The sequence below is a fragment of the Saccostrea echinata genome, unplaced genomic scaffold, assembly GCF_033153115.1.
Source record: "Saccostrea echinata isolate AGI-Se365-2 ecotype Australia unplaced genomic scaffold, CSIRO_AGI_Sech_v1 ptg000009l, whole genome shotgun sequence".
Lineage (NCBI taxonomy): Eukaryota > Metazoa > Mollusca > Bivalvia > Ostreida > Ostreidae > Saccostrea > Saccostrea echinata.
In genome coordinates, this window is record NW_026889758.1 from 20,543,593 (window position 1) to 20,568,949 (window position 25,357).

At 33.9% G+C, this 25,357-nt stretch overlaps 1 protein-coding gene across 1 annotated transcript; it reads right to left on the reverse strand.

Moving 5' to 3' along the window:
* On the reverse strand, positions 1-24,816 carry LOC133183430 (QRFP-like peptide receptor). The gene is made up of 3 exons (XM_061318390.1): positions 24,151-24,816; positions 8,773-9,169; positions 1-1,250 (listed from the first exon to the last, which is right to left on the reverse strand). The coding sequence occupies exons 1-3, from the start codon at positions 24,645-24,647 to the stop codon at positions 549-551; spliced, it is 1,596 nt and encodes a 531-aa protein (XP_061174374.1). The 5' UTR covers positions 24,648-24,816; the 3' UTR covers positions 1-548.
* Between the last annotated feature and the right edge of the window lie 541 nt (positions 24,817-25,357).

Sequence of the window (25,357 nt, forward strand, 5' to 3'; positions counted from 1 at the left end):
TTCAGCGTTTGGTTTCAATATTTATTTGTCACAACAAAGCTTTCAAATAAATAAATAAAATCAGAAAACAGTGCTTCTGTGCCACAATGCTCATTTGAGTCACAAGTATCATCAGCATGGTTGTGATGACTGCATAATAAACAATTTGTTCTATATTCTTAAATGAATCTCTGCTTGATTAGGGGTTACTCGTGTATCTGGATAAATTGACTGAACATTCAAAACCATCAAAGTTTCATTTTCTAAGTCAGACTGGATTAGCTGATATCCTGAGAGCTCCGTACAAATATTGGCAGCTACATTAAGGAACTGTGCCATTTCGTGACTAGGCCAGCTATACTAACCTTTGTAGTCAGGAAGTTAAAAATATTAATTTACACCTAATGTAGACATAACATAAAGACACGGTTTGATCAGAAAAGCCCATTTAATTATCTGGTTGAGATGAGTTTGAAAGGATAAATTTTATATCACGCTCCCTATATTTTTAAAAATAAATAGAAATATTCAATTTACGATATGCCGTGTGTACGCATGTTTTCATAGTACTAATCCAACAACGTGAGCCGTTTTAACGAAGAACCGTGCTCTGTATCATTCTTAAATGTATCATTATTGAATACATCCTTTACATTGCTGGAATCAGATCGAATCTCAAAGACTCCTGTACCCAATATGATATCAGGTTCAGTCTTAGAACTTTCTTCCATACGTCCATTCGATATACATATACAATCAGTATTCCTTGAGAACTTAACTCTCGACTCCTTGTTAGGGGTCCTTATTTTATTCACCTTCCCCGCATCTTCGTTTTCACTATTGCTACTTTGGCCTTCTTTAAACCTTGTATTCGTAGTCCCTCGGCTATTATCGGAACTACTATTGTGAAGAGGTTCATCTTCTGCTTCATTGAAACTCCTTGTCGCAGAAGTCACATTTGTTGATCTTCGCTGAATGATGCTCCCATTTCTGTATTTCATAATCTTCTGACGGCAGTATATAAAATTACAAAAAATACGACACAATGTACGTTTGAAACTCTGTCGGAATTTTTCGCTCATGACTGTGTAAATGAAGGGGTTGACACAACTGTTTATGAATCCAAATAAATGTGCACTCAGCATGGTGAAAACGAAATTAGATTTTTGGAGGAAATTTTCCGGCTGGAGGACAGAGACAACGCTGACTATATACATCGGGGACCAAGCAACGAAGAAAGCGATCGCCACAACTATAACCATCCGGGCAACCTGGAAAAAAAGAAATAAAAGGGATAGAGTTCAAGTAAACAGTAACTTAACAATACAATTTGTACAAATAAAAATCGCTCTAGACTATGGTGGATTGGTGATAACTACATGTCTGTGTCACAAATATAATTTCACGTGATTGAATCCTGTCTTTCGTTAACTACATGTCTGTGTCACTAAATGTTATTACACGTGATTGATTCCTGTCCTCCGTTTACTACATGTCTGTGTCTCTAATGTTATTACACGTGATTGAAACCTGTCTTCCGTTAACTACATGTCTGTGTCACTAATGTTATTACACGTGATTGATTCCTGTCTTCCGTTAACTACATGTCTGTGTCACTAATGTTATTACACGTAATTGAATCCTGTCTTTCGTTAACTACATGTCTGTGTCACTAATGTTATTACACGTGATTGATTCCTGTCTTCCGTTAACTACATGCCTGTGTCATTAATGTTATTACACGTGATTGAAACCTGTCTTCCGTTAACTACATGTCTGTGTCACTAATGGTATTACACGTGATTGATTCCTGTCTTCCGTTAACTACATGTCTGTGTCACTAATGGTATAACACGTGATTGAATCCTGTCTTCCGTTAACTACATGTCTGTGTCACTAATGGTATTACACGTAATTGAAACCTGTCTTCCGTTAACACCATGTCTGTGTCACTAATGGTATTACACGTAATTGAATCCCGTCTTTCGTTAACTACATGTCTGTGTCCATAATGTTATTACACGTGATTGAATCCTGTCTTTCGTTAACTACATGTCTGTGTCCATAATGTTATTAGACGTGATTGAATCCTGTCTTCCGTTAACTACATGTCTGTGTCACTAATGGTATTACACGTGATTGAATCCTGTCTTCCGTTAACTACATGTCTGTGTCACTAATGTTATTACACGTAATTGAATCCTGTCTTCCGTTAACTACATGTCTGTGTCACTAATGTTATTACACGTAATTGAATCCTGTCTTCCGTTTACTACATGCCTGTGTCACTAATGGTATTACACGTGATTGAATCCTGTCTTCCGTTAACTACATGTCTGTGTCACTAATGGTATTACACGTGATTGAATCCTGTCTTCCGTTAACTACATGTCTGTGTCACTAATGGTATTACACGTGATTGATTCCTGTCTTCCGTTAACTACATGCCTGTGTCATTAATGTTATTACACGTGATTGAACCCTGTCTTCCGTTAACTACATGTCTGTGTCATTAATGTTATTACACGTGATTGAATTGAATCCTGTCTTCCGTTAACTACATGTCTCTGTCACTAATAGTATTACATGTGATTGAACCCTGTCTTCCGTTAACTACATGTCTGTGTCACTAATGTTATTACACGTGATTGAATCCTGTCTTCCGTTAACTACATGTCTGTGTCACTTATGAAATAACATGTGATTGAAACCTGTCTTCCATTAACTACATGTCTGTGTCACTAATGTAATTACACGTGATTGAATCCTGTCTTCCGTTAACTACATGTCTGTGTCACTAATGTTATTACATGTGATTGAATCCTGTCTTCCGTTAACTACATGTCTGTGTCACTTATGAAATAACATGTGATTGAACCCTGTCTTCTGTTAACTACATGTCTGTGTCACTAATATAATTACACGTGATTGAACCCTGTCTTCCGTTAACTACATGTCTGTGTCATTAATGTTATAACATGTGATTGAACCCTGTCTTCCGTTAACTACATGTCTGTGTCACTAATGTTATTACACGCGATTGAATCCTGTCTTCCGTTAACTACATGTCTGTGTCCATAATGTTATTACACGTGATTGATTCCTGTCTTCCGTTAACTACATGTCTGTGTCACTAATGTAATTACACGTGATTGAACCCTGTCTTCCGTTAACTACATGTCTGTGTCATTAATGTTATAACACGTGATTGAATTCTGTCTTCCGTTAACTACATGTCTGTGTCATTAATGTTATTACACGTGATTGATTCCTGTCTTCCGTTAACTACATGTCTGTGTCACTAATGTAATTACACGTGATTGAACCCTGTCTTCCGTTAACTACATGTCTGTGTCACTAATGTAATTACACGTGATTGAACCCTGTCTTCCGTTAACTACATGTCTGTGTCATTAATGTTATTACACGTGATCGAATTGAATCCTGTCTTCCGTTAACTACATGTCTCTGTCACTAATAGTATTACATGTGATTGAACCCTGTCTTCCGTTAACTACATGTCTGTGTCACTTATGAAATAACATGTGATTGAAACCTGTCTTCCATTAACTACATGTCTGTGTCACTAATGTAATTACACGTGATTGAATCCTGTCTTCCGTTAACTACATGTCTGTGTCATTAATGTTATAACATGTGATTGAACCCTGTCTTCCGTTAACTACATGTCTGTGTCACTAATGTTATTACATGTGATTGAATCCTGTCTTCCGTTAACTACATGTCTGTGTCACTTATGAAATAACATGTGATTGAACCCTGTCTTCCGTTAACTACATGTCTGTGTCCATAATGTTTTTACACGTGATTGATTCCTGTCTTCCGTTAACTACATGTCTGTGTCACAAATATAATTTCACGTGATTGAATCCTGTCTTTCGTTAACTACATGTCTGTGTCACTAAATGTTATTACACGTGATTGATTCCTGTCCTCCGTTTACTACATGTCTGTGTCTCTAATGTTATTACACGTGATTGAAACCTGTCTTCCGTTAACTACATGTCTGTGTCACTAATGTTATTACACGTGATTGATTCCTGTCTTCCGTTAACTACATGTCTGTGTCACTAATGTTATTACACGTAATTGAATCCTGTCTTTCGTTAACTACATGTCTGTGTCACTAATGTTATTACACGTGATTGATTCCTGTCTTCCGTTAACTACATGCCTGTGTCATTAATGTTATTACACGTGATTGAAACCTGTCTTCCGTTAACTACATGTCTGTGTCACTAATGGTATTACACGTGATTGATTCCTGTCTTCCGTTAACTACATGTCTGTGTCACTAATGGTATAACACGTGATTGAATCCTGTCTTCCGTTAACTACATGTCTGTGTCACTAATGGTATTACACGTAATTGAAACCTGTCTTCCGTTAACACCATGTCTGTGTCACTAATGGTATTACACGTAATTGAATCCCGTCTTTCGTTAACTACATGTCTGTGTCCATAATGTTATTACACGTGATTGAATCCTGTCTTTCGTTAACTACATGTCTGTGTCCATAATGTTATTAGACGTGATTGAATCCTGTCTTCCGTTAACTACATGTCTGTGTCACTAATGGTATTACACGTGATTGAATCCTGTCTTCCGTTAACTACATGTCTGTGTCACTAATGTTATTACACGTAATTGAATCCTGTCTTCCGTTAACTACATGTCTGTGTCACTAATGTTATTACACGTAATTGAATCCTGTCTTCCGTTTACTACATGCCTGTGTCACTAATGGTATTACACGTGATTGAATCCTGTCTTCCGTTAACTACATGTCTGTGTCACTAATGGTATTACACGTGATTGAATCCTGTCTTCCGTTAACTACATGTCTGTGTCACTAATGGTATTACACGTGATTGATTCCTGTCTTCCGTTAACTACATGCCTGTGTCATTAATGTTATTACACGTGATTGAACCCTGTCTTCCGTTAACTACATGTCTGTGTCATTAATGTTATTACACGTGATTGAATTGAATCCTGTCTTCCGTTAACTACATGTCTCTGTCACTAATAGTATTACATGTGATTGAACCCTGTCTTCCGTTAACTACATGTCTGTGTCACTAATGTTATTACACGTGATTGAATCCTGTCTTCCGTTAACTACATGTCTGTGTCACTTATGAAATAACATGTGATTGAAACCTGTCTTCCATTAACTACATGTCTGTGTCACTAATGTAATTACACGTGATTGAATCCTGTCTTCCGTTAACTACATGTCTGTGTCACTAATGTTATTACATGTGATTGAATCCTGTCTTCCGTTAACTACATGTCTGTGTCACTTATGAAATAACATGTGATTGAACCCTGTCTTCTGTTAACTACATGTCTGTGTCACTAATATAATTACACGTGATTGAACCCTGTCTTCCGTTAACTACATGTCTGTGTCATTAATGTTATAACATGTGATTGAACCCTGTCTTCCGTTAACTACATGTCTGTGTCACTAATGTTATTACACGCGATTGAATCCTGTCTTCCGTTAACTACATGTCTGTGTCCATAATGTTATTACACGTGATTGATTCCTGTCTTCCGTTAACTACATGTCTGTGTCACTAATGTAATTACACGTGATTGAACCCTGTCTTCCGTTAACTACATGTCTGTGTCATTAATGTTATAACACGTGATTGAATTCTGTCTTCCGTTAACTACATGTCTGTGTCATTAATGTTATTACACGTGATTGATTCCTGTCTTCCGTTAACTACATGTCTGTGTCACTAATGTAATTACACGTGATTGAACCCTGTCTTCCGTTAACTACATGTCTGTGTCACTAATGTAATTACACGTGATTGAACCCTGTCTTCCGTTAACTACATGTCTGTGTCATTAATGTTATTACACGTGATCGAATTGAATCCTGTCTTCCGTTAACTACATGTCTCTGTCACTAATAGTATTACATGTGATTGAACCCTGTCTTCCGTTAACTACATGTCTGTGTCACTTATGAAATAACATGTGATTGAAACCTGTCTTCCATTAACTACATGTCTGTGTCACTAATGTAATTACACGTGATTGAATCCTGTCTTCCGTTAACTACATGTCTGTGTCATTAATGTTATAACATGTGATTGAACCCTGTCTTCCGTTAACTACATGTCTGTGTCACTAATGTTATTACATGTGATTGAATCCTGTCTTCCGTTAACTACATGTCTGTGTCACTTATGAAATAACATGTGATTGAACCCTGTCTTCTGTTAACTACATGTCTGTGTCACTAATATAATTACACGTGATTGAATCCTGTCTTCTGTTAACTACATGTCTGTGTCACTAATGAAATTACATTGATTAATCCTTCTTTCCTTTACTAATTGTTTCTGTCGATAATGTACATTGTAATTACACGTAATTGAACCCTGTCTTCCGTTAATCACATGTCTGTGTCATTAATGTTATAGCACGTGATTAAATCCTCTCTCCTCAACTATATTTTTGTGTCACTAATGTTGATACATGTGATTAAAGCCTACATTTTTACTTCAAGTTTGTATCACTTATGTTGATACATGTGATTAAATCCTACATCCTTTTATGTTTTACTAAAACAGATTACACAACAGGGCAAAACTCAACAGCTACACAAAATTTTTGAAGCGATGTGGCCAAAATATATTGCTTGTAATATTGTATTGTAATATTGAATGCTAATAATATAAAAGTAATTGCAGATTAACCAGCTTAGTGTCTTCGTAGTTTTCTATGCAAAACCAAACGCCTTTAGATTGCTTTAATTTGTCTGACAAAGCTGGGGGTATAAAAAAAGGCATTTTTTATCCCCCAATTTTGTCATTCGGATTAAAGCGATCTAAAGGTCTGTGGCAAAAACAATGTCGTAAACCTTTGCCATATTACACCGTGTTCGAAAGATGTTCATTGTAGGATTTATTTCTTTTTTTAAAAATTGGAAATAGCATGTTATCAGCTGCTGATCAGAAAATGAACTTGAAGTCCCAGTAAAGCTGTCACGTAAGTCAATTTACTGATTGACAAGTGACAAAAAAGAGAGAAAAAACTCTGTCGTAAACAGTACAAGAGGTAACGCTGATTGGAAAATCAATCATTTGTTGATTTCTTGTGAAAAGAATTCCGAGGACTACATCAGTCATCTAGTCTGCCTTCTCTTACAAAGACATTACCAAGACATTAAGACATCAATATTTTAAACTGGCTTTCATTTCTTTATTATTGTTCCATACCAATACTACACAGAAGGCCATGATGTAAACATACCTAAAAAAATGCATAATTGGAACAGTTTTACTACTTCAAACCTTATCTTTGGAATGAATTGATTTTGAAGAATTCCTAATAGTCTAATGAACATGTTATATTTTGAACCTCTTTATTGAGGCCCCGTCGTACAATGAAGTTTTTAATTAACGTATTTTTTTTTAAAAAAAAAGTAAACTGACCAACTTCGAAAATCCTTTTTCGTGTGTGTGTGTGTGTGTATGTGTGTGTGTGTGTGTGTGTGCGTGAGGGGGGGGGGGGTAGTTGGATCATTATCTAACTCTTTAGCATAATTTTTTTTCATTGTAAGTATTGACCAGAATTCGGTTAGACCTCACTTCAACAAAAGGGGGGGGGGGGCAAAGCAGCCTTTAGATGAAAATTTTCATATCAAAACTACAGCAAAAGACTATTCTAAATTTAAAAAAAATAGGGGTGGGGCTGTCTCTTCATCCCCCACCCCTGTACTACGGGCTTGTGTGTAAACTGGAATCTTCACTATATTAGAATGACTCCACGTAAGAGCTTAAAATCATATTTTCTGTTAAATTTTAGACCTTGATTGCTGATATCGTATTCAAGCTTACCGTAATTCATTGTGCACAATTAAGCTTAATTCTACTCCACTATTCATCAAAAATGTTAATTGACAAAGCGTAACAACTCTTTAAGAGATGTTTCCATGTATTCTTCTGCGTTACATTGGAGCATTTTTATGATCATTGGCTATTGTGATGGGATAAGATTTTCAGAAAAGAACACACGAGGATTATTGATTTTGAAACCTTCTGGGGTTGAACTGAAAAGTTACATTGCCTGTTACATTGTAAAAGTTTCACACTTATTAATTCCTTTTTTCTTCAATCCCAGCTGTGGAATTAAAAATAACGATTTCAGTTATCTGAATTATGGTCTGGTCAGATATGATGCGACTTTTGGTATCATTTGTTTGCTTTGTAGGGAATACATGTATGTTTTGTATATAAAGATATGATCGTAGGATTTTTAACACAACTCTGCATTAAGCAGAATTTATCATACATATTATTAAAATATGCACAATACATTTTTCTATCATTTGTGAATTAACACAACTTTAATTGTCATAAGGAAAAAATACCAATACACATAGTCAGTATTACGTTGTAAATCTCTTAAGTAGCTTTTATGTTCCTTGAAAGCAGGAAGAATTTAAGGAAGAATCTAAAAAAAATCATAGGAAGAATCAATGCAATCCCAATGCAATTATCATTTAAGGGGCAAATGACGAATAAAATAATAAGCACATATGTAAAGGAGCAATTTATGACTTTTTCCCAATGTTCATCATCTTGCATTTGTATACAGAGAAAGGATGACAGAATCATCTCCTTAAAATTAAAATTCTTCCTTATGCAATTCCAGTTTCTCCAATTAATTTGAAATCTTGAATGCTACAGTTTTTTTTTTTATTTTTATGTAGGCAGAAAATACGTAACAAGCAAAGCCTTACCTTTCTTTTATTTACTTCGTGGCGCCGTCTAGCGGCGGGGTCCTGTTTACAGGGTGCTGAGTTTCCCACGACAAACGGCCTGGTCAGACATATAGCAATTTTGGTGCATGTGACAACAATAATAGTCAGTGGGTTAAAATACATAACGATGAACAAAATGACGAAAAAGATTCTTCGGAAGTTCCCTGTTTGTCCGTCCAGTTCGTCAAAGCGATCAGTGCAGGTTTCTCTAGAAATAGATCCCAGCTCGCTGATTATTGTGAAAGGGTCTGACCGACTGAAACAGTAGGGTGTGGCCAAAATGGCTGGAATGATCCAAGTAGCTGCAATTATTCTTTTGGTCCGTGACTTGCTGTTTACTTTCATAGCGGATAAGGGATGGACGATGGCATAGTACCTGAAGAAAAATTAATGAAGTATAATATAAATGTGATGTTCAGAGGAATATTATGTACACTGAATTTTTTTTAAAGATTCTGGTGAAAATAATAAACACTTTTGAAATATTTATTCATTTTCATTATATTATTTAGGGGAAAACATTTTTACTTTTAAAAGGTTGACTTATTTGAATTCACCACATTATGAATCTTTAGGTATGTACAACAGGGTATATGGGATGCATCTATTAGTTACGGGAGAGGTAAGATCGAGTTGTTAGTAAGTGCTAGGGGACAACAAGACAGGTAGTGTCAGGTTTATTTCACAGACTCAGTATCAATTATTTTTTGTAGGAAAAGTAAGAAATCATTCACTTTTTTAACATCCACTGAACAATAACTTGAATTTTGTAACTTGTTTTAAAATGCAGCAAGGGATATTAGTAAGTATTTTAAAAATGATTGGCGTATGAAATATCAAAACTGGAAGCCAGAATTATTGAAAGATTTTGTCGTGCATTAAACGTTCTAAAAGTCTTTCATTTTATAAAACAGGTATTGACACTCCATGCAGTGCATACGGGCATAAAATACGGAGATAGCATAGGGATAGAGCTGGTTACAGTGTGATTTGGCGTCGGAAGCAGTGCGGAACTAAAGCCAAACAGGGAACCAGTTTACGACAAGAAGTACTCCCCATGTAGTCTTCCGCCAAAGTCGACTCTCCTTAATCAAATCGATGGCGTTAAAAATATTTCCAATTTTTTCCCCTCACAATTTCAATTCCTTTCTTTTCTCTCGTTTTCTCTAATACTGAGCGCAAAGAACTGTGTCTGTAAGATTGCGTCCCGACAAAGGCATCTTTAATGTCGTTCAACCACCTGCGTCAACTGTAGGTATCATGATCAATTTCGTCAGAAATGACTTGAGCAAGAGATATAATTCCTAAACATCCCCTCTGGTACGGCATATCAACACACGACATGGACTGAATTTTTATACAGAAATTATATGAAAACGTTCTGATTTTACAAGATTAATTTCTTGTGGGATTGTATCATTTATTGTGGATCCTGAGGAGAAAAAAGTCAGTTCAGTGTGCTTGGATTTTCTTACATAAAGTAATAGTTTTTACTTTCTCGTGTTCTGACTTTGTATTGACCACCGTAGCCCAGTGGTTAGGGTGTTCGCATTGCGACCGGGAGACTGATCGACTCTCGATCCCGGCGCCACATCGAGTCTAAGAACGTAGGTAATGGCTGTTCCTTCGCAAAGCACCCGGCATGTTATAGGTCTTACAATTATTTTTTTCAACCTGGTGTGTTTTAATTGTTGAAAGAAAGAATGCAATTGCACATTTTGAGTTGATAAATTAGGCAAAGTTGGTGGGGCTAATGAATATTCACAAATATCATATGAAAAACATAGATAAACTAGCGCTATAGTCGCCATTGTCATACAGAGAAGTAGGTTTATGAACTAATTTTAATTTGGTGAATCGTTTAATTATATTTAAAAAGGCAGTGTTGCATGGGTGGGTGGGATTGGGGGATGGGGGAGGTCTCAATTCGCCTTCAAGTCTGCAATGGCATCACTATGAATACATTCAATGTAATCAGGAAAGCGCGTAAGAATTGTGACATTCACTGTTATTTCTAATAGGGCTGGGACGATACAACTTTTTCTGTATCGATACGTATCACGATATTTGAGCCACGATACGATATGTATCACGATATGTTGAATTGGTTATAAAAAAATTTTTTTGTATTGAAATGAACGAAACATTTCTTCACAAATAAGATAAATTTATTTAAAGAAGTTGTATATCTGATGTAAATCAAAATCATTTTACATAAGTGTTATTAGTTATTATGTATTTCATATTTATATTTAGCATATTTATTTTATATATTTTACCCAAAATGTTAAGTAAACAAAGAAAAACATAAATCAGAATTTTTTTGACGATAATTCGATATTTCCCCATACGTATCGATATGCGTATCATCACCACACTGAATCGATATTATCGATATCTCGATATATCGTCCCAGCCCTAATTCCTAAAAAAGAGAAGTAAAATACAATGATATCAAGAGAGCGGTGTAACCAATGATCATTTTAGTGTAGTACTATTTTGTAGTTAAGAAAAACTAGGGGTTTTATATCAATACTTAGAAAATCACTGATTTCTGAGAGGCTGCAATCTTGACATAATATGGCATAAGTTTCACTTATTTGTGCCACAGGACGTTAGATTGCTTTAATACCACTGACAAAACTGGGGGTATAAAAAATAAGATGTGGACTCCTCAGAGAGGGTTTACTAATGTAACAAGAGCTACTATTGAACAAATTTTCCCGGAATGTATTACATATATGCACATAATTTTCAGAGTTTTAAGAATTAAACCACTGAAAGCGTTTTTGGTAACTTGATTAGACCACATGATCAAATCTGATAAAGTTTTGCAGGGACTTCGTAAGAATAATAATAAGCAAATTTTTAGAGAGTATACAATAAATTCCAGGAAAAATTCGCCCCGTTCGTTTCCTCTTTACAATTACACAATAGTTAATGATCAAAGGCCAAACCATCCAACTAGTAAAGAAAAAAAGGTGAATTCTGGAATTAATTTCAGCATATCTCGGGAAGTATACTGAATTTTGGAATGAACTTTGATAGTAATGTAGATTTTTATATGTGAAGAGATATGAGTAGAAAATATAATTTTAAATCATTTGATTTATTAGTCATTGGTTAAAGTGGGTATCCTATCTGAGGAGTTTCAAACCTTAATTTTTCCCGCCGTTTTGTCAAATTGTCGGTCGAATTAAAGCGATTTAAAGGCCTGTGATTCGTACAGTAAGACGATAAAACACGAAACTGAGATAAGAAACGGAGTGCCCTTCCGTGAAATATAGCATTCCTATTCCAGCACACGAGAGCGCTAGCAATAATCACCACTCTATGCGAAATCTCAGTCAGTGTGTGTCTGTCTGCTATATGCAGGACCATATTGTTGCTAAATATCTAAACACATTATTATACATCATTACTATTATTATCATCATTATTAAGCAGAAAACACACACCTTTGGACCATAATGATTTTTTTCTATTGTACCAGTGACTGTAACCGTGAATTTTAAAAGGATTCATTAATATTCAATAGATATGGGATGGATAATAGATAAACATGTATTTTACAATCATTACTTTCTCTGATGAACATTTACATTACGTCCCTTCGAGAATATTTCATTCATACAAGGACCCCACTTTTAGGGGGAAAATGAGGGTAGGAGTGGATGACATCAGATAGAACCCAATTTCTCAATTTAATAGATTTAATGTCAAATTCATCGAAGTTTATAAATATATTATATAGATATAGATATGTATAGACAGATATAGTTTATATTATATTTTTAAAAAGATTTATTGTAATGATAACATTTACAAAGACTATAAGATTTTATTAAAACAGGTCTAATTATTTTTGTTAAAATATGATCATTTAGAAGGGTTTAAGTAGTGATTAAAAGTAACTGCTAATTTGAATGAAGTGAATAATAAATGTATTTGTCAAGTTCTGGTTATTAAACAACAAGTATTTGCTGGAACAAAATAAGAATTCTTAAAGTGCATTTTAGTTTTAAATTGGGATATTTTTATAGTTTGGATAAAGATGTACATTTATATACTGTACAAAGTATGTAAAAACACATCAGCAGTGCAATCAGGTAATCCGGTGCTCTGTTTAAACAAGTGCCAAATTATGAAATAGTTGCAAAGATTAATGAATAGCATCTTAACGGGCATTAAACTGTTTCTCATTGGTTTGCTTTAGAGTAAACCAATGAGAAACAGTTTAATGCCCGTTAAGAACGGTATTTATTAAATGTGTAAACCAGTCTTTGATCACAAATGTCTTGGAAGCTATGATTAGATAATCACTAACATATAAATCAACGCCATTCTGTTTTAACCTTAAAGTACATCGTTACACTTATACTCTTAGTGCTCACTGTAGTATCGGAGGTACATAATATCACTACATTTAAAAAAAGTTCCGTGCAGCAGGAGTAGACGTACTGCAATCATGAATATCTGAAGCGTATGATTTTTCTTGGAAAAATTACTCAATAAAAATTGATAAAACTGCCTTTGTAAAATTAAGGTAAATAAGGTTTCCGTGACTATGTCTAATACGTGTAATCTATTATTTGTATTACACATTAAACAATACGCCTAGGAATTATTCTCGTTTTCGTCATTTCCAGCAAAGCAAAACAACTGCATATTTAAGACTCTGCACAAAAATGTTTTTTTTTAATTAATCAGAGAATAAAGCTCTGTTCAAGAAACACTATACACAACTAATCAAAGTAGGTTTACGCATCATCATGTATATGTATGTATTCAGATTGAAAATGGTAGTACTGTAGTTTTAAAAAGTTGCATGAAATTAATGCTGCATATTAAAAACAGCATCCCCCGACCAAACCTTAACCAAAAAAGAATGGTTAGGGTGTACAAAGAATTGCAGTTCTTCAAGTCTTTAACTGTTAACCAAACCAAATTTATTATGTGCAATTTAAGATACTCATAGGATGCTTGTAATAATCACCAATTAATATTGCCCAATGTTTCATAGTTCCAGCCATTTTACCATAACAAGTTACAGCTTTTTCAAAAATTCAATCACAACCTTAAATAGAAAAAGCGATATACACCTAACGGGCCGTATTACTATTGAGTACTGTAGTTCTTTGGCTCTGTACAGCTTCAGCTTTTTACACTGAGACATTAGCCCTACCATATAAACAAAGGGACAAAAAGAATAAACACCTATTTCAATGTTTGCATTCATGCAAAAAAAAAAAAATCCTTAAACCACAAAAATATAGAAAAACCTAATAATAATTGCTATAAAAAGTTAAAGCGTCAGTTTATATTTATTGCAAATTTCTTTTGGTTGTTTTGCCGATTTTTTAAAGATTATCTGAAAAAAATCTTGAAAAATTGTCAAGTCGTACGAAAATTATTATCTTCCTTGCCTTGTACAGCATTTCCACCAATGAAATAATTGAAAATTTTCACATCATGCATTTTCTACCGATCACAGAAGAGAGGAAAAGCACAGTCCGAAGACTGTAAAATACTTTAACTCTATATATATTGTCTTCCAAGGAAGACGGTTACAATAAAATACGGAACCAAAAGATACAAATAACTTCAAATAAGATAACTATTTTCCAGTGTTCCAGTTCCTTTATACAATTTCTGAGGGGCTTTCTGTAGTTGTTGTAAGAACATAGAAGTTGATATAATATGATCAACTAAAGGAAAATGTGACTATGGTCTCTGTTTAACTTCACAAGGTACGACATACTCCGTAAACATACATGTATATCGTGTATTGATTTTCATACTTTGCTTCGAAATTAAACAAAGTCACGAGAATAATTTTTAAAGTTCAATTTTACTGATAGAAATCTTAAAGTAAATATTGACTGATAAACGAGACATCTAACAGTAAATATTGTTTCGGGGGAATCGGGTTGCAGATTTCATTTTAGAAGTAAAATATGTCAGAAAAGATAGCATTAATAGGCTCGGACGAAAAAACAGAATGTAAACAGAAATTTGAAGACGACATCTGATATTGTTTAAATCACAGGCACTTGATTCGGTAATAATGTTTTTAACCCATAGTATAATAATAATAACACTGTAGGTTAAAAAATCTATTACCGAATCAAGTGCCTGTGGCGTAGATGTATTGTATAACCCTATGAACAGATTCCAAGTTAAGCTATTAATTACAATTTCTTGCTGTCCTTGGGTGCAAGTATAAGGTGACGAGGTGGAATTATGCAATACGTCAGATCTATTTCTATGTCGACGGCCGGACATTAATACTGTAGTGAAGTTCCTCAGAGGTTCGTGTGATAAAGTTATATTTCTATATGAATGTCACTCTTTCAATTTAAGTTTTTTGGTTTCTAGGATAAAGAAAATGTCTTCTGAGAGACAATGTAATTGCTTGGGTGTTGTTGCTGACAAATTTCCAGATTGTGCATCTAATCAGTGCCGGTTCTTACGTAATACCTTTTCCCGATTTTCTGCCGTGCCTTCCAAGCATGGTATCTTCGCTTCAAAAACTTTTGGCGGTTGATACAAGTATTCCGAAAAATAAATTATAAGAAAAGAACTATAAATCTATCAATCACACACATGCACATATATACACACACACACACACACACACATCAGAGAGAGAGTCTATGAAAATCATAAAATAAAAAATATATATTGTCGTCGAATGGATGACGGAATTTTGATAAATAGAATTTTAAGGATAAAATTCGAATGCTAAAATACTGTAATTCTCGTAAATTTAGAAACATACTAATCAGTCTACCAGTAGACACATGTGCTCTTCTGTATGAAAGTTTATATGAATTTCATTTTTTGACTACCATTTACATCGGTATAAGATCTATGCAAAAGGATTGAATTCAGAAATACAATTTTGACAAAGTTCAATTAATTTAGAGAATAATACTGCAAAATGGCAGTAAAGATCGTTCAAAAGAAGCATGCAAGAGGTTAAAAAGATTTGCAAATAAACTGAAAATGAGTGCCGAAAAGTAACGTCATAACGTCGTCGCTAACATTCTTGCTTTGCGGCGATAGACAAACTGAATGAAATTCTAAGGCAAAAATTAAAACAGATAGGGGTACTGAATTAATTTTTTTCGTAGCATTCGATTATTAAAGATCTTTTAGCAGTCGTGACATTACAACTGGATCAACATACGTATGTGTGAATATGGACAAAATATGGTGATGAATACCCTGATTATTAGAAAATTATCTGCTGTAAGAAAATATTTTTAAAGTAAAAAATAACGTGTAAACCAAAGCCGAAATTCTGTGAGACATCTACAAGTGCTGTGTACTAGTATCTGGGGAAAAAAACCCTGATGTTCCATTACGAAAATCTATAATTTAGTCTAATTAAGGGGACAGCCAGGGACACTTCCTGTTCTTTGTTTATACTAAATATCCTTTATTAAAATTTTGTGAATAATTTCTTCCCTTGGATTTTAAGCCTCTTTTGGAATATCGAGAACATAAATATTCTTACTATACTCAATTTGTATTCCCGAGCAAGCAAGAAATCTTATCCAGAAAAAAAAATTATACTCGTAAATAAATTTATATCCAAAGGAAAGCAATGGAAAACCCCCAAATCCCTCCATACACTTTATCAGAATTTTGTCTTATCAATCTCGGACTTGATTCTGAAAGAATTTTAAATGGCAGAATCATATTCTCCACATTTTTTTTAAAACTATTTTCTCCAGTTAGCAAAATTATATAATTAGTATCTATGTCATGGAATCAATCGGCTGAATTAACCAAAACAGTTTTTTAACTTAAAAATAATACAAAGGATTTTACTATCATCGATTAAAGACATCTTATGTAAACGTAGACAAGCACCAATTGTAAGCATTCAAATAAGATCGACGTTTACAGCTTTTTAACATGATTACTCCTTTAAACGTAATTCAATTGTGAGCAGCTGTATTCAAACGCTGGTTACCTCGGATTAAAGGTTTCTCCAAGACTAAACGATACATTTTACAACCATATCTCATCTGACATACATTTCTTCCTATTATATAAACAGTGCTAAGAAAAGCACCCCCAGATGGGTATACTTCAAGAGGATCTCAGAACAAATATGAAAAAATAAAATATAAAACTCCTGGTAAAAACTTAAAATACATGCAGTCCAGGGTTATATTGTTCCAAACTCTTGGATCTGCTTTCGATAAAAACCAGCATCATAATCCAGACATTTTTAATTAAGAAAATAAAAAGTTCTTTAATAGTTTTCTGAGACAGTTGATATACTTTCGTTTATATATACTTATAAATTTAATTAATTTTGCAAATAAACTCCGAAACGCCTGCACCAGAGTTCATACTTAATCCTCTATTATTCCAGTAGATATGAGATGATGTCCGTAAGCTATATTCAGATTTCATTCACATATACTAATTACCGTAAATTTAATCAAAAGTCTACTTTCATTTTGGATAAACAGTCGTGAAATAGCAAAAAAAAAAAAAAAAAAAAAAAAAAAAAAAAAAAAAAGGGGGGGGGGAGGGAATACGGTGGTGGTTTTGGTTGGCGGATCTAAGTTACTGGCAATTTTTAATGAAACTGACGACAAGCAAGCGTTTAATTATTTAATAAAATATCATTAAAGAATTATTCAGTGAAAACTTTATTTACGTAATACAGAAGAAATTAGTTATGATTAATGGCTAAAAAGCAAGATGTGCAGATCGTTTTCGCCAGTATCCGATCTTAGTTTTATACATCTATATCTTCACGGAAATTTCTAGAACATCAGATGGCATCGAACCCGATGTAAAAAGAAAAACGATGTTAATGCACGTGTTTTTGAAAATTGTCATGTACTTCATCTAAAAGTACCGCGTATCTTATAGATGGTTTTCCATCGAGGTGATTTAAGCAAGAGTTACCTCCCCTGGCCGCCATATTGTAGGTAAACATCCTCAGATCCCTTCATTATTCAGCCAAGTTCAATTTGTTATACTGGGCACTGAGGTGAAGATAACACTGTTTTTCTGATGAAAATACGTTTATTAAAGCTTCTTTTAATTCATAATTTCAATATTGTAAATATTTATCCCCATATATATCGGTCATATTTTTATGAAAGCATCCTCAGGCAGTGTAGATTCAAGTTTGTTCAAATCATTACTCCCGTAGGTAGGGTGGGGCCACAATGGGTGATCAAAGTTTTACAAAGGAATACATAGGAAAAATCTTTAAAAGAACAGCAAAGTTATGATTGGTCATAATACTAGTAGTATTAAAGCATCCTCAGGTAATGTAGATTTAAATTTCTTCAAATCATTACCCTCCAGGAAAATAGAGGGGCCATAACAGGGCATCATAGTTATACAAAAGAATATAAAGGATATATCGATCAATAAAAATTTTCATCTTTTCATCTTAAGAACAGCAAAGCCATTATGTGTCATATTTATTCAAAAGCATCCTTAGGAATTCACGTTTGTTCAAATCACAGACCCCCTCTCCGAACCACTTTTATATTTAAACTTTTCAATACTGAACTGATTTCTGCTTTTTCTTAGCCAAAGTGCTCAGGGGAGCGATCTGGGCCTCTTGTTTCAGAAAAAGACTGAAAATACCAGACTTAAAAGGGGTTAGATGATAGAAATAAAGTAGCAGGTGCTTTAATAGATCTAAATCCAATTAAATGAATGAATTGTATCCGGAAATCTCTTATGGACAATAAAAAGGAAAAAGCCTTTGGGTACATGATATAGCAGTGAGAAACCCCACAGATATCTCAATATATGTAATAAAAAGATCTAGGATTATGAATTTAAATAATTTTGTCAAATTAATCACAGGGATAATGGTACTTTCGACGTCAAAAAGAAAGAAACCCCCTGAGAGTTTACCTCGTCTTAAAGTACTTGAAAGAAAATAAAAGAAGTACCTATTCTATACATAGCAGTTTAAGCATTAAGCAAAGAGTCTGGTTCATCGATATCGCATTCCTTTCTGAGTACGTTGACAACTCTTAAATTATTATATTCTTTGGCAAATCCTTTGCTTACTCCTTCAAAATCACTATGTTTTATAAAGATATCTTATTAAATAGGAAATCTTTTGATAAAACCATAGAAAAGACACAAAGCTAGTGCTCAATAGACTGCAACGATTTTACAGTGTCTTATAAATAAATGACACCTTAAGGTGATAAACTAACCTTCCTCTTTAGTGGATATATACATTGTTAATAAAACCTCTCTGGTTTTGATGAGCATTCCAAAATACAATCTCTTTTGAACAAAAGTCCTTTTTACTATTTTGAAGTTGAAAGGTCTGTGGTGTCTTAGCTGTAGTTCTGTATCTAATTAGCAACATTTAATTGACAATGCTAACATGGAAAATTGATAATTAATGAAAGAGGCTTGCACTCTTTTGCCATAGTTTACAACAGTACCACAGAAAAATAAGATGATACTACAAACAATTTAATTCTATTCTTTTTGACCTTGAGTTGTACAGCTCATCGGAATCCACAACTCCCAGGGTTTGTGATTGGATAATTTTAATTTTATCCACAGAGTTGTGTGTTAAAGACCCGGGGATATAAAACACACAAACCATAGGAGATTTTTTTATCATCTTTTTTAACCTAATTTTATGGGTTTAATCCGTTTCTGCTTTCCTGTTGGCCGTCGCTCCGTGATCAGAAGGTCGTGTGTTCGAATCACAGACTGACCCAAGTCGATAAAAAATAGGTAGCAACTGTTCCTTCACCAAGCGCTCGGCACTTTGAAATGAAAGTTGCGGGTTTTTCGGATGAGACCTTTAAAAACCAAGGCCCCATGTCACGGTAGGCGTTGGCACGATAAAGAACCATCACTGCTCAATGGCCCCAAGTGCCGAGTAAAGGTCTAAATTTGAAGCCCTTCATTGGTATATCGTGACGTCTCTAGTAGTAAAAAATTCTCAATCAATCAATCTTGTTGGCCGTTTTACGCTGCGTTACAACGTCAACAATATTACGCCACTAAAAATAGTGCGTAACAAAAGAAAGGAAAAACACCTTTTAAAAAGAAAATCTGTTGTTTCAGTTATTATATTAATAAAAGTATTCGGAATTACACCTCCATCTTCCATTTTTACTCATGAATACAAAATTCAATGCACCTATAAGATATCAAAAGGCGTCAGAATACAAAGTGTGGGATATGAAAAAAAATCCAATGAACGATATCCCCGGGATAAAGAGATAAAAGTGATAAATATTTGTTAAGTACTGGGTGAGTGGATAGAAAACAAAATTACACTTTAAGTTATGCAAATTATTACAGAAATATACAGACAGTAGTAGCATCATAACTAAACTTCTTTATTTACAGCTTGTAATAAAATAGATCTACGATATTGAGTTCTTTTGTATTTTCAACAGTGAGGATCTTAACTTTTTTTAAGACACTATGTTTTGTATAATAAAATTCTAAATCTATTCATTTCTCAATTCAAAATGAACATTTTTAAGATAAAATGAAACTCGTTTTCTATATCATTTTGATCACACTGCTGATGCTCGAAGATACTTTTTCTTATTATTCATTTTTTTAAAACGTTTTCTTTATTTCTAGGGTTTCGGATTTTAAACGAGGCAGGTCTGACCGGTCGATAGGGGATGTTTACTCCTCCATGGTACCTGATTCCACCTGCGATGATTTTAGAGGTCCGTGTTTGCTCTGCTCCCAATTTGGATTGTTTTAATGGACTTTTGAGCTTGATTACTGTTCGTTATCTCCATATTTCATTCTTAGATATCATTATCAATGTTTTTGACCATGTTGGAGTGTGTGAAATAACAAAGTCCAATAAATACTGGATGCATTAAGTGCACGACTTACGACTGTAGTCTTTCAGTGGGTGGGTAATCCAATCGAATATACGGCTCACTAATTGATCTTCATTGTGGATGCAAGTCAGGTGACCATCTTTGCGCGCGTACTACTGCAGTAGAAACTCATTTGTTACAAAAGAAGAGAAAGCTAATGTTTTTTTTTTCTCATTATTTTTTTAAACCACGATCGTGATAATATTGACATAAGATAAATGCAAATAGTATAAATATCATTTGGCGTATACTGTCGTAGACTTTGCATTGCAATTGTACACTATCGATACAATATATTGTACCCAAATATACAGACAGAACACCACACAGTCCGAAAATTCTGTCGGAAGGTGTGTGAGGGTGTGTGTGTGTGTGTGTGTGCGTGTGTTATTCATTGATGCACAAATTTTGGGTTGGTTAAATAATTTTATGTTTTCCCATGTTGATGTACAATTTTAGCAATCATGCATAGTGTCATCGTTTTTTGACTTAAGCAGTCGGTGGTCGATCTACATGCCACAAATAAAGATTATTAAAATGCATTTTTCAAAATTCAGAAAAAAACAAGTACTAATTCATATATATATATATATATATATATATATATATATATATATATATATATATATATATATATATATATATATATATATTCGGTTGATTCCCGTAGGAAGGGGAAGGAGGGGGGGGGGGTTAAATCTGCCACTTGCGTCAGGATTCATAAATTTGAAATTACGCAGAGAGTTATAGTCAATGATTTTATAAAAAAAAAAATAATGTAACAAAAATATTGAAAGAAAAAGGAAGAATATGCTTAAACCCTTGGTTTTTCTCCTTGAACCATTTATTCTTGTGAAGTGTCAAAAGAAAAAAAAATTCACGACCAAATGTCCGTAAAAAAAAATGACTATATATCACCAACAAAAGACAGAGAATTTTCAGTTTTGACATTTTACTTTATAATTAGTTGACATTCAAACGTCGAGTACACGAATTTGTACATCGTAGTATGAATATGCATAAATACAAAATGGATTACCTAGTATGGAAATGCAGAACATACCAAAATCTTAAATTACAGAAGTCCATCATTCATATCCTAATGATACAAACTTTCTTGTGAAGCAACTTGATTATCTGAAAATATTGTTTTACCAGTAGCAGGACACGAAGATTTATCCCCATGCATTATTTATAGATTAATGAAAACTTGAGTGGTGATGACGCATTCATTTTTTTCGGACAGAAGGAACAGTTTTAGTCGAACGGAAATATTTAGTAAAGTCGTCATTTTTTGATAACCCACATTATTCTATTACACTGGACAAATGCTACCTATAAATGCATCCCTGACCATTGATACATACAAGTATTCATATCATCTGCTCGTTCTTTTTTTATCATTTAAAATTGTTCATGGTTCCGACAGTTCGATGTATTTCTCGGAATTCTACATTTTTAATACACCTTTAACTCGATTAATGACTGTTCTTAATGAATGCCTCATTAAATGTAACAATCATAGACGGCGGGAGATGACACGATCATCCAATGAAGGCCTTTGGAAGCTGCATATAACACTTTTAACTCCAATTGATAATTTCCGGGACTTTGCAGCAACAACAGAATATGGCTGTCGGCTATGAAGAACTGTTCGCGTGTTTCTGAATTACGCCCCATGAACATTTTGATCCACCAGATTGTCTTTGACTTTGATTGTCGGTATTAGTCGGGTAACTCTACCTGAAGGCATTACTCTGCATTAAACAAAAAACTCATTACCACTTCAAAGGTATTTTACAATAAAAGGTTGTATATGATGAGGATGGTTAAATCTGTAACAATCACTCGTGGCTACACTAATTCTTAAACAAGCTTGCCTTGGGTTTAATGCATAAATTAGATCCGTATACTAGTACTTGTAGACTCATTCAAAGATTCATCGACTCAGAGTAATATGGACGGAGACATGAAACCTTGCGTTTAGAGACACTGATTCTCATATTAGAATAATTGTATAGAATTACAACTTCTTCCCATCAATCACCAAAGCATCTTTTGTTGGTGAAGTTTTTGATTCATGAATGTGTAAATTTTTCTTCAAAATTAGCATTTCCTTCGGTATAATGAATACTCATATATTGCAAGGAAAAAACACCACCTTATTAATTCGGCTCTTCTCCAATAATTTTAAAAACTTGATATTGAGTGCGCTTTGCATGTTTCTAGGATGGGTAAAAGAATGTTTTATATTTATGACTATGCAAATCAAATATTTCTCGCAAAATTCATTCATTCAAAAGTGATGTATTCGCAAGTCTATAAATATAATATAAAATATAAATAATATGATTTATAAGATGTCGAAATAACAATAAAAGATGATGACAATAAACTGAATAAAAATTATAATTTAGACTTTTCAACCGAAATATTAATCAAGAACAAGCGCTTCTTTCTTGTTGGAAAATTGAAATTTTTGCCTCTTTATTTTGGGTTCCTTCAAATTGTTGTTTCGCAGATGCATCAACTAAGACCTCTACTTTTGAATAAAATGAGAATGAATTATTGGAATTTTATCAAAAAAAGATTATCATGCGTCATAAACCAGATAAGTACCTCAAGATAACATTTTGAAGTGAGCTAGGTATACTGCAAACACTTTTCGCATATTAAATTTACATCCAATATAAATTCGAGAAGTACTTGCCTACTGTGACCACCCATAAAGATTATTTCTGTTTTATTTCTTAACAAATACCTATAGCCATCAACAAGGTCAGGATCGCAAAATCTTGGAATCTTTGGGATTTTCAGCTGTTCTCTTAATACAAAGTAGCTTGCGAAAAAAGACGAACTTAAAAAGAAATGCTATCGACACATTTTATTATTGCCAGACATCTATCTGCACATGACTTACGAAAGATTCTTTTAAGACTTTAAGTGCGTGAAAAGCATATAGTGAATGTAACGAGCACTTTGACTGATTTAACAGTTAAAAATATCGGTATTTTTTTTTTATTTTTTCAATTAATGAAATACGGCAATGCAGTGGCCCAGATTCAAATTTAAGGGCAGTAATTTGTAATACGCTGTAATTTGTCTCCTGTGTTCTGGAGAACTTCGAGAGGTCGGATAGACTAATAAAACGACGCACATTAAATGACAGTTGATCTTTATGACTTCAATCCTATCGCATCTGTGCCACTTGATATAGAGAAAGTGGTTATAATTCCTTAGAGCAAATTGCGGAAGGGTTGGACAAAAAAGTGGTCATATCTCAGATAAAACGAATGAAACCCTTTTGTGACATATAAATGCAATCTGTGGTTAAGAAAAAGAAAACTATACATTTTAAAAACTACATATTTAAGTACTTCCAAAATAAATTATATAGATGTGCATTTCTTGTATAAGAAATATAACATCAGTGTAATTTTTTTTATGAGCTGCATAAATAAAAGCCTTAATAGCCTACCTTTCTATGGAGATGGCGACAAGCGTGAGGACACTGGTAAAGACAAAAACAGGTTGAAAATACGACATAAATGAACAGAATCCGTCACTCCGGAATATGTTCCAGCGACACGGGGCCGTAAACTCCAGCAATTTCAGTGGAGTTACGATCGCAGAAACCAGCAAGTCAGATACTGCCAAGTTCACAATGTAATAATTGGTCACTGTGTGCATATGGTTATTTTTCCAAACCGTCCAAATCACTAACATGTTTCCACAGATTGCTAGGACAATGACAACGACGTAAATGACGATGATAGTTGCCAAAACTGCAGGGATTTGGGTCAAATCCTTATAGTAATGGTCTGGAAATGGACAGCCGTATTCGTCGTATTCATTTTGGTTCAATGAGCTAGAAACATTCTCTTCAGAGTTATTGAAGAAATAAGAAAAATTCACGTTTTTGTAAGATAGCAATTTTTCGGCCACTTGCATAGAAAACTTTTCTTCTTGAGTCATTTTAGTCTTTTTGTAATAATTTTACGATATCAGTGTAATGAATATAATTTCACTAACTTAAAAACTACTTAGGTTCCTTGGCGCAGTCAAAGAGCATTCTATAATACAGAACAAAAAGCAAACAGGGGATTAATAAATCACTTTTAAGCATTTTTCGAAGTGAACGATACGTTAGCTCAGTGGAATATTAGGTGGTCGATAGTTAGCGATTCACCTGCAAACTGGAATAAGATCTCTATACGCTGATCATTTATATGGTAGTTCAGTGTACATGTGCGCGCAGTCACATCACGGATTGGAGTTCTTCTTATTAAATATCCGACCTGATTAATTGTAATTTAGCTTGAGTACACCTTATGGCTCTCTGATGTTAGAGGTATCTATTTGTAATAGTTTAAAAAATCGACTTGAGAAGAGTGTGTTGCAAAGGCACGCTACACCTATCCAAGAAAATTCAATTTCCAAGAGGTTGGAAACAGATTTTTATGATTCATAATGAAAAGAACCAGAGAGAAGAAACAAATCCTTTATCGTATCCCCGATCCTTGTGTGCCCTTCCATCACCATGCATTGAATATTTCTTGATGAATCTGGAATTAAAAAAATTACTTAACTATTTTTAAATGTTGACGGCATCTAAGATATTAGACATATTTTTACTATAAACCGCTAAAAAAAAAGAAAAAAAAAGAAAAGAAAAAAAACTAGCT

Coding starts and splice junctions, on each gene's coding strand:
- LOC133183430 (XM_061318390.1), bottom strand. CDS start 24,647: ATGACTCAAGAAGAAAAGTTTTCTATGCAAGTGGCCGAAAAATTGCTA. Junction 9,170..24,150: donor GTCGCCATCTCCATAGAAAG/GTAGGCTATTAA, acceptor ATTTTTCTTCAG/GTACTATGCCATCGTCCATC. Junction 1,251..8,772: donor ACGAAGTAAATAAAAGAAAG/GTAAGGCTTTGC, acceptor CTTTTTTTCCAG/GTTGCCCGGATGGTTATAGT.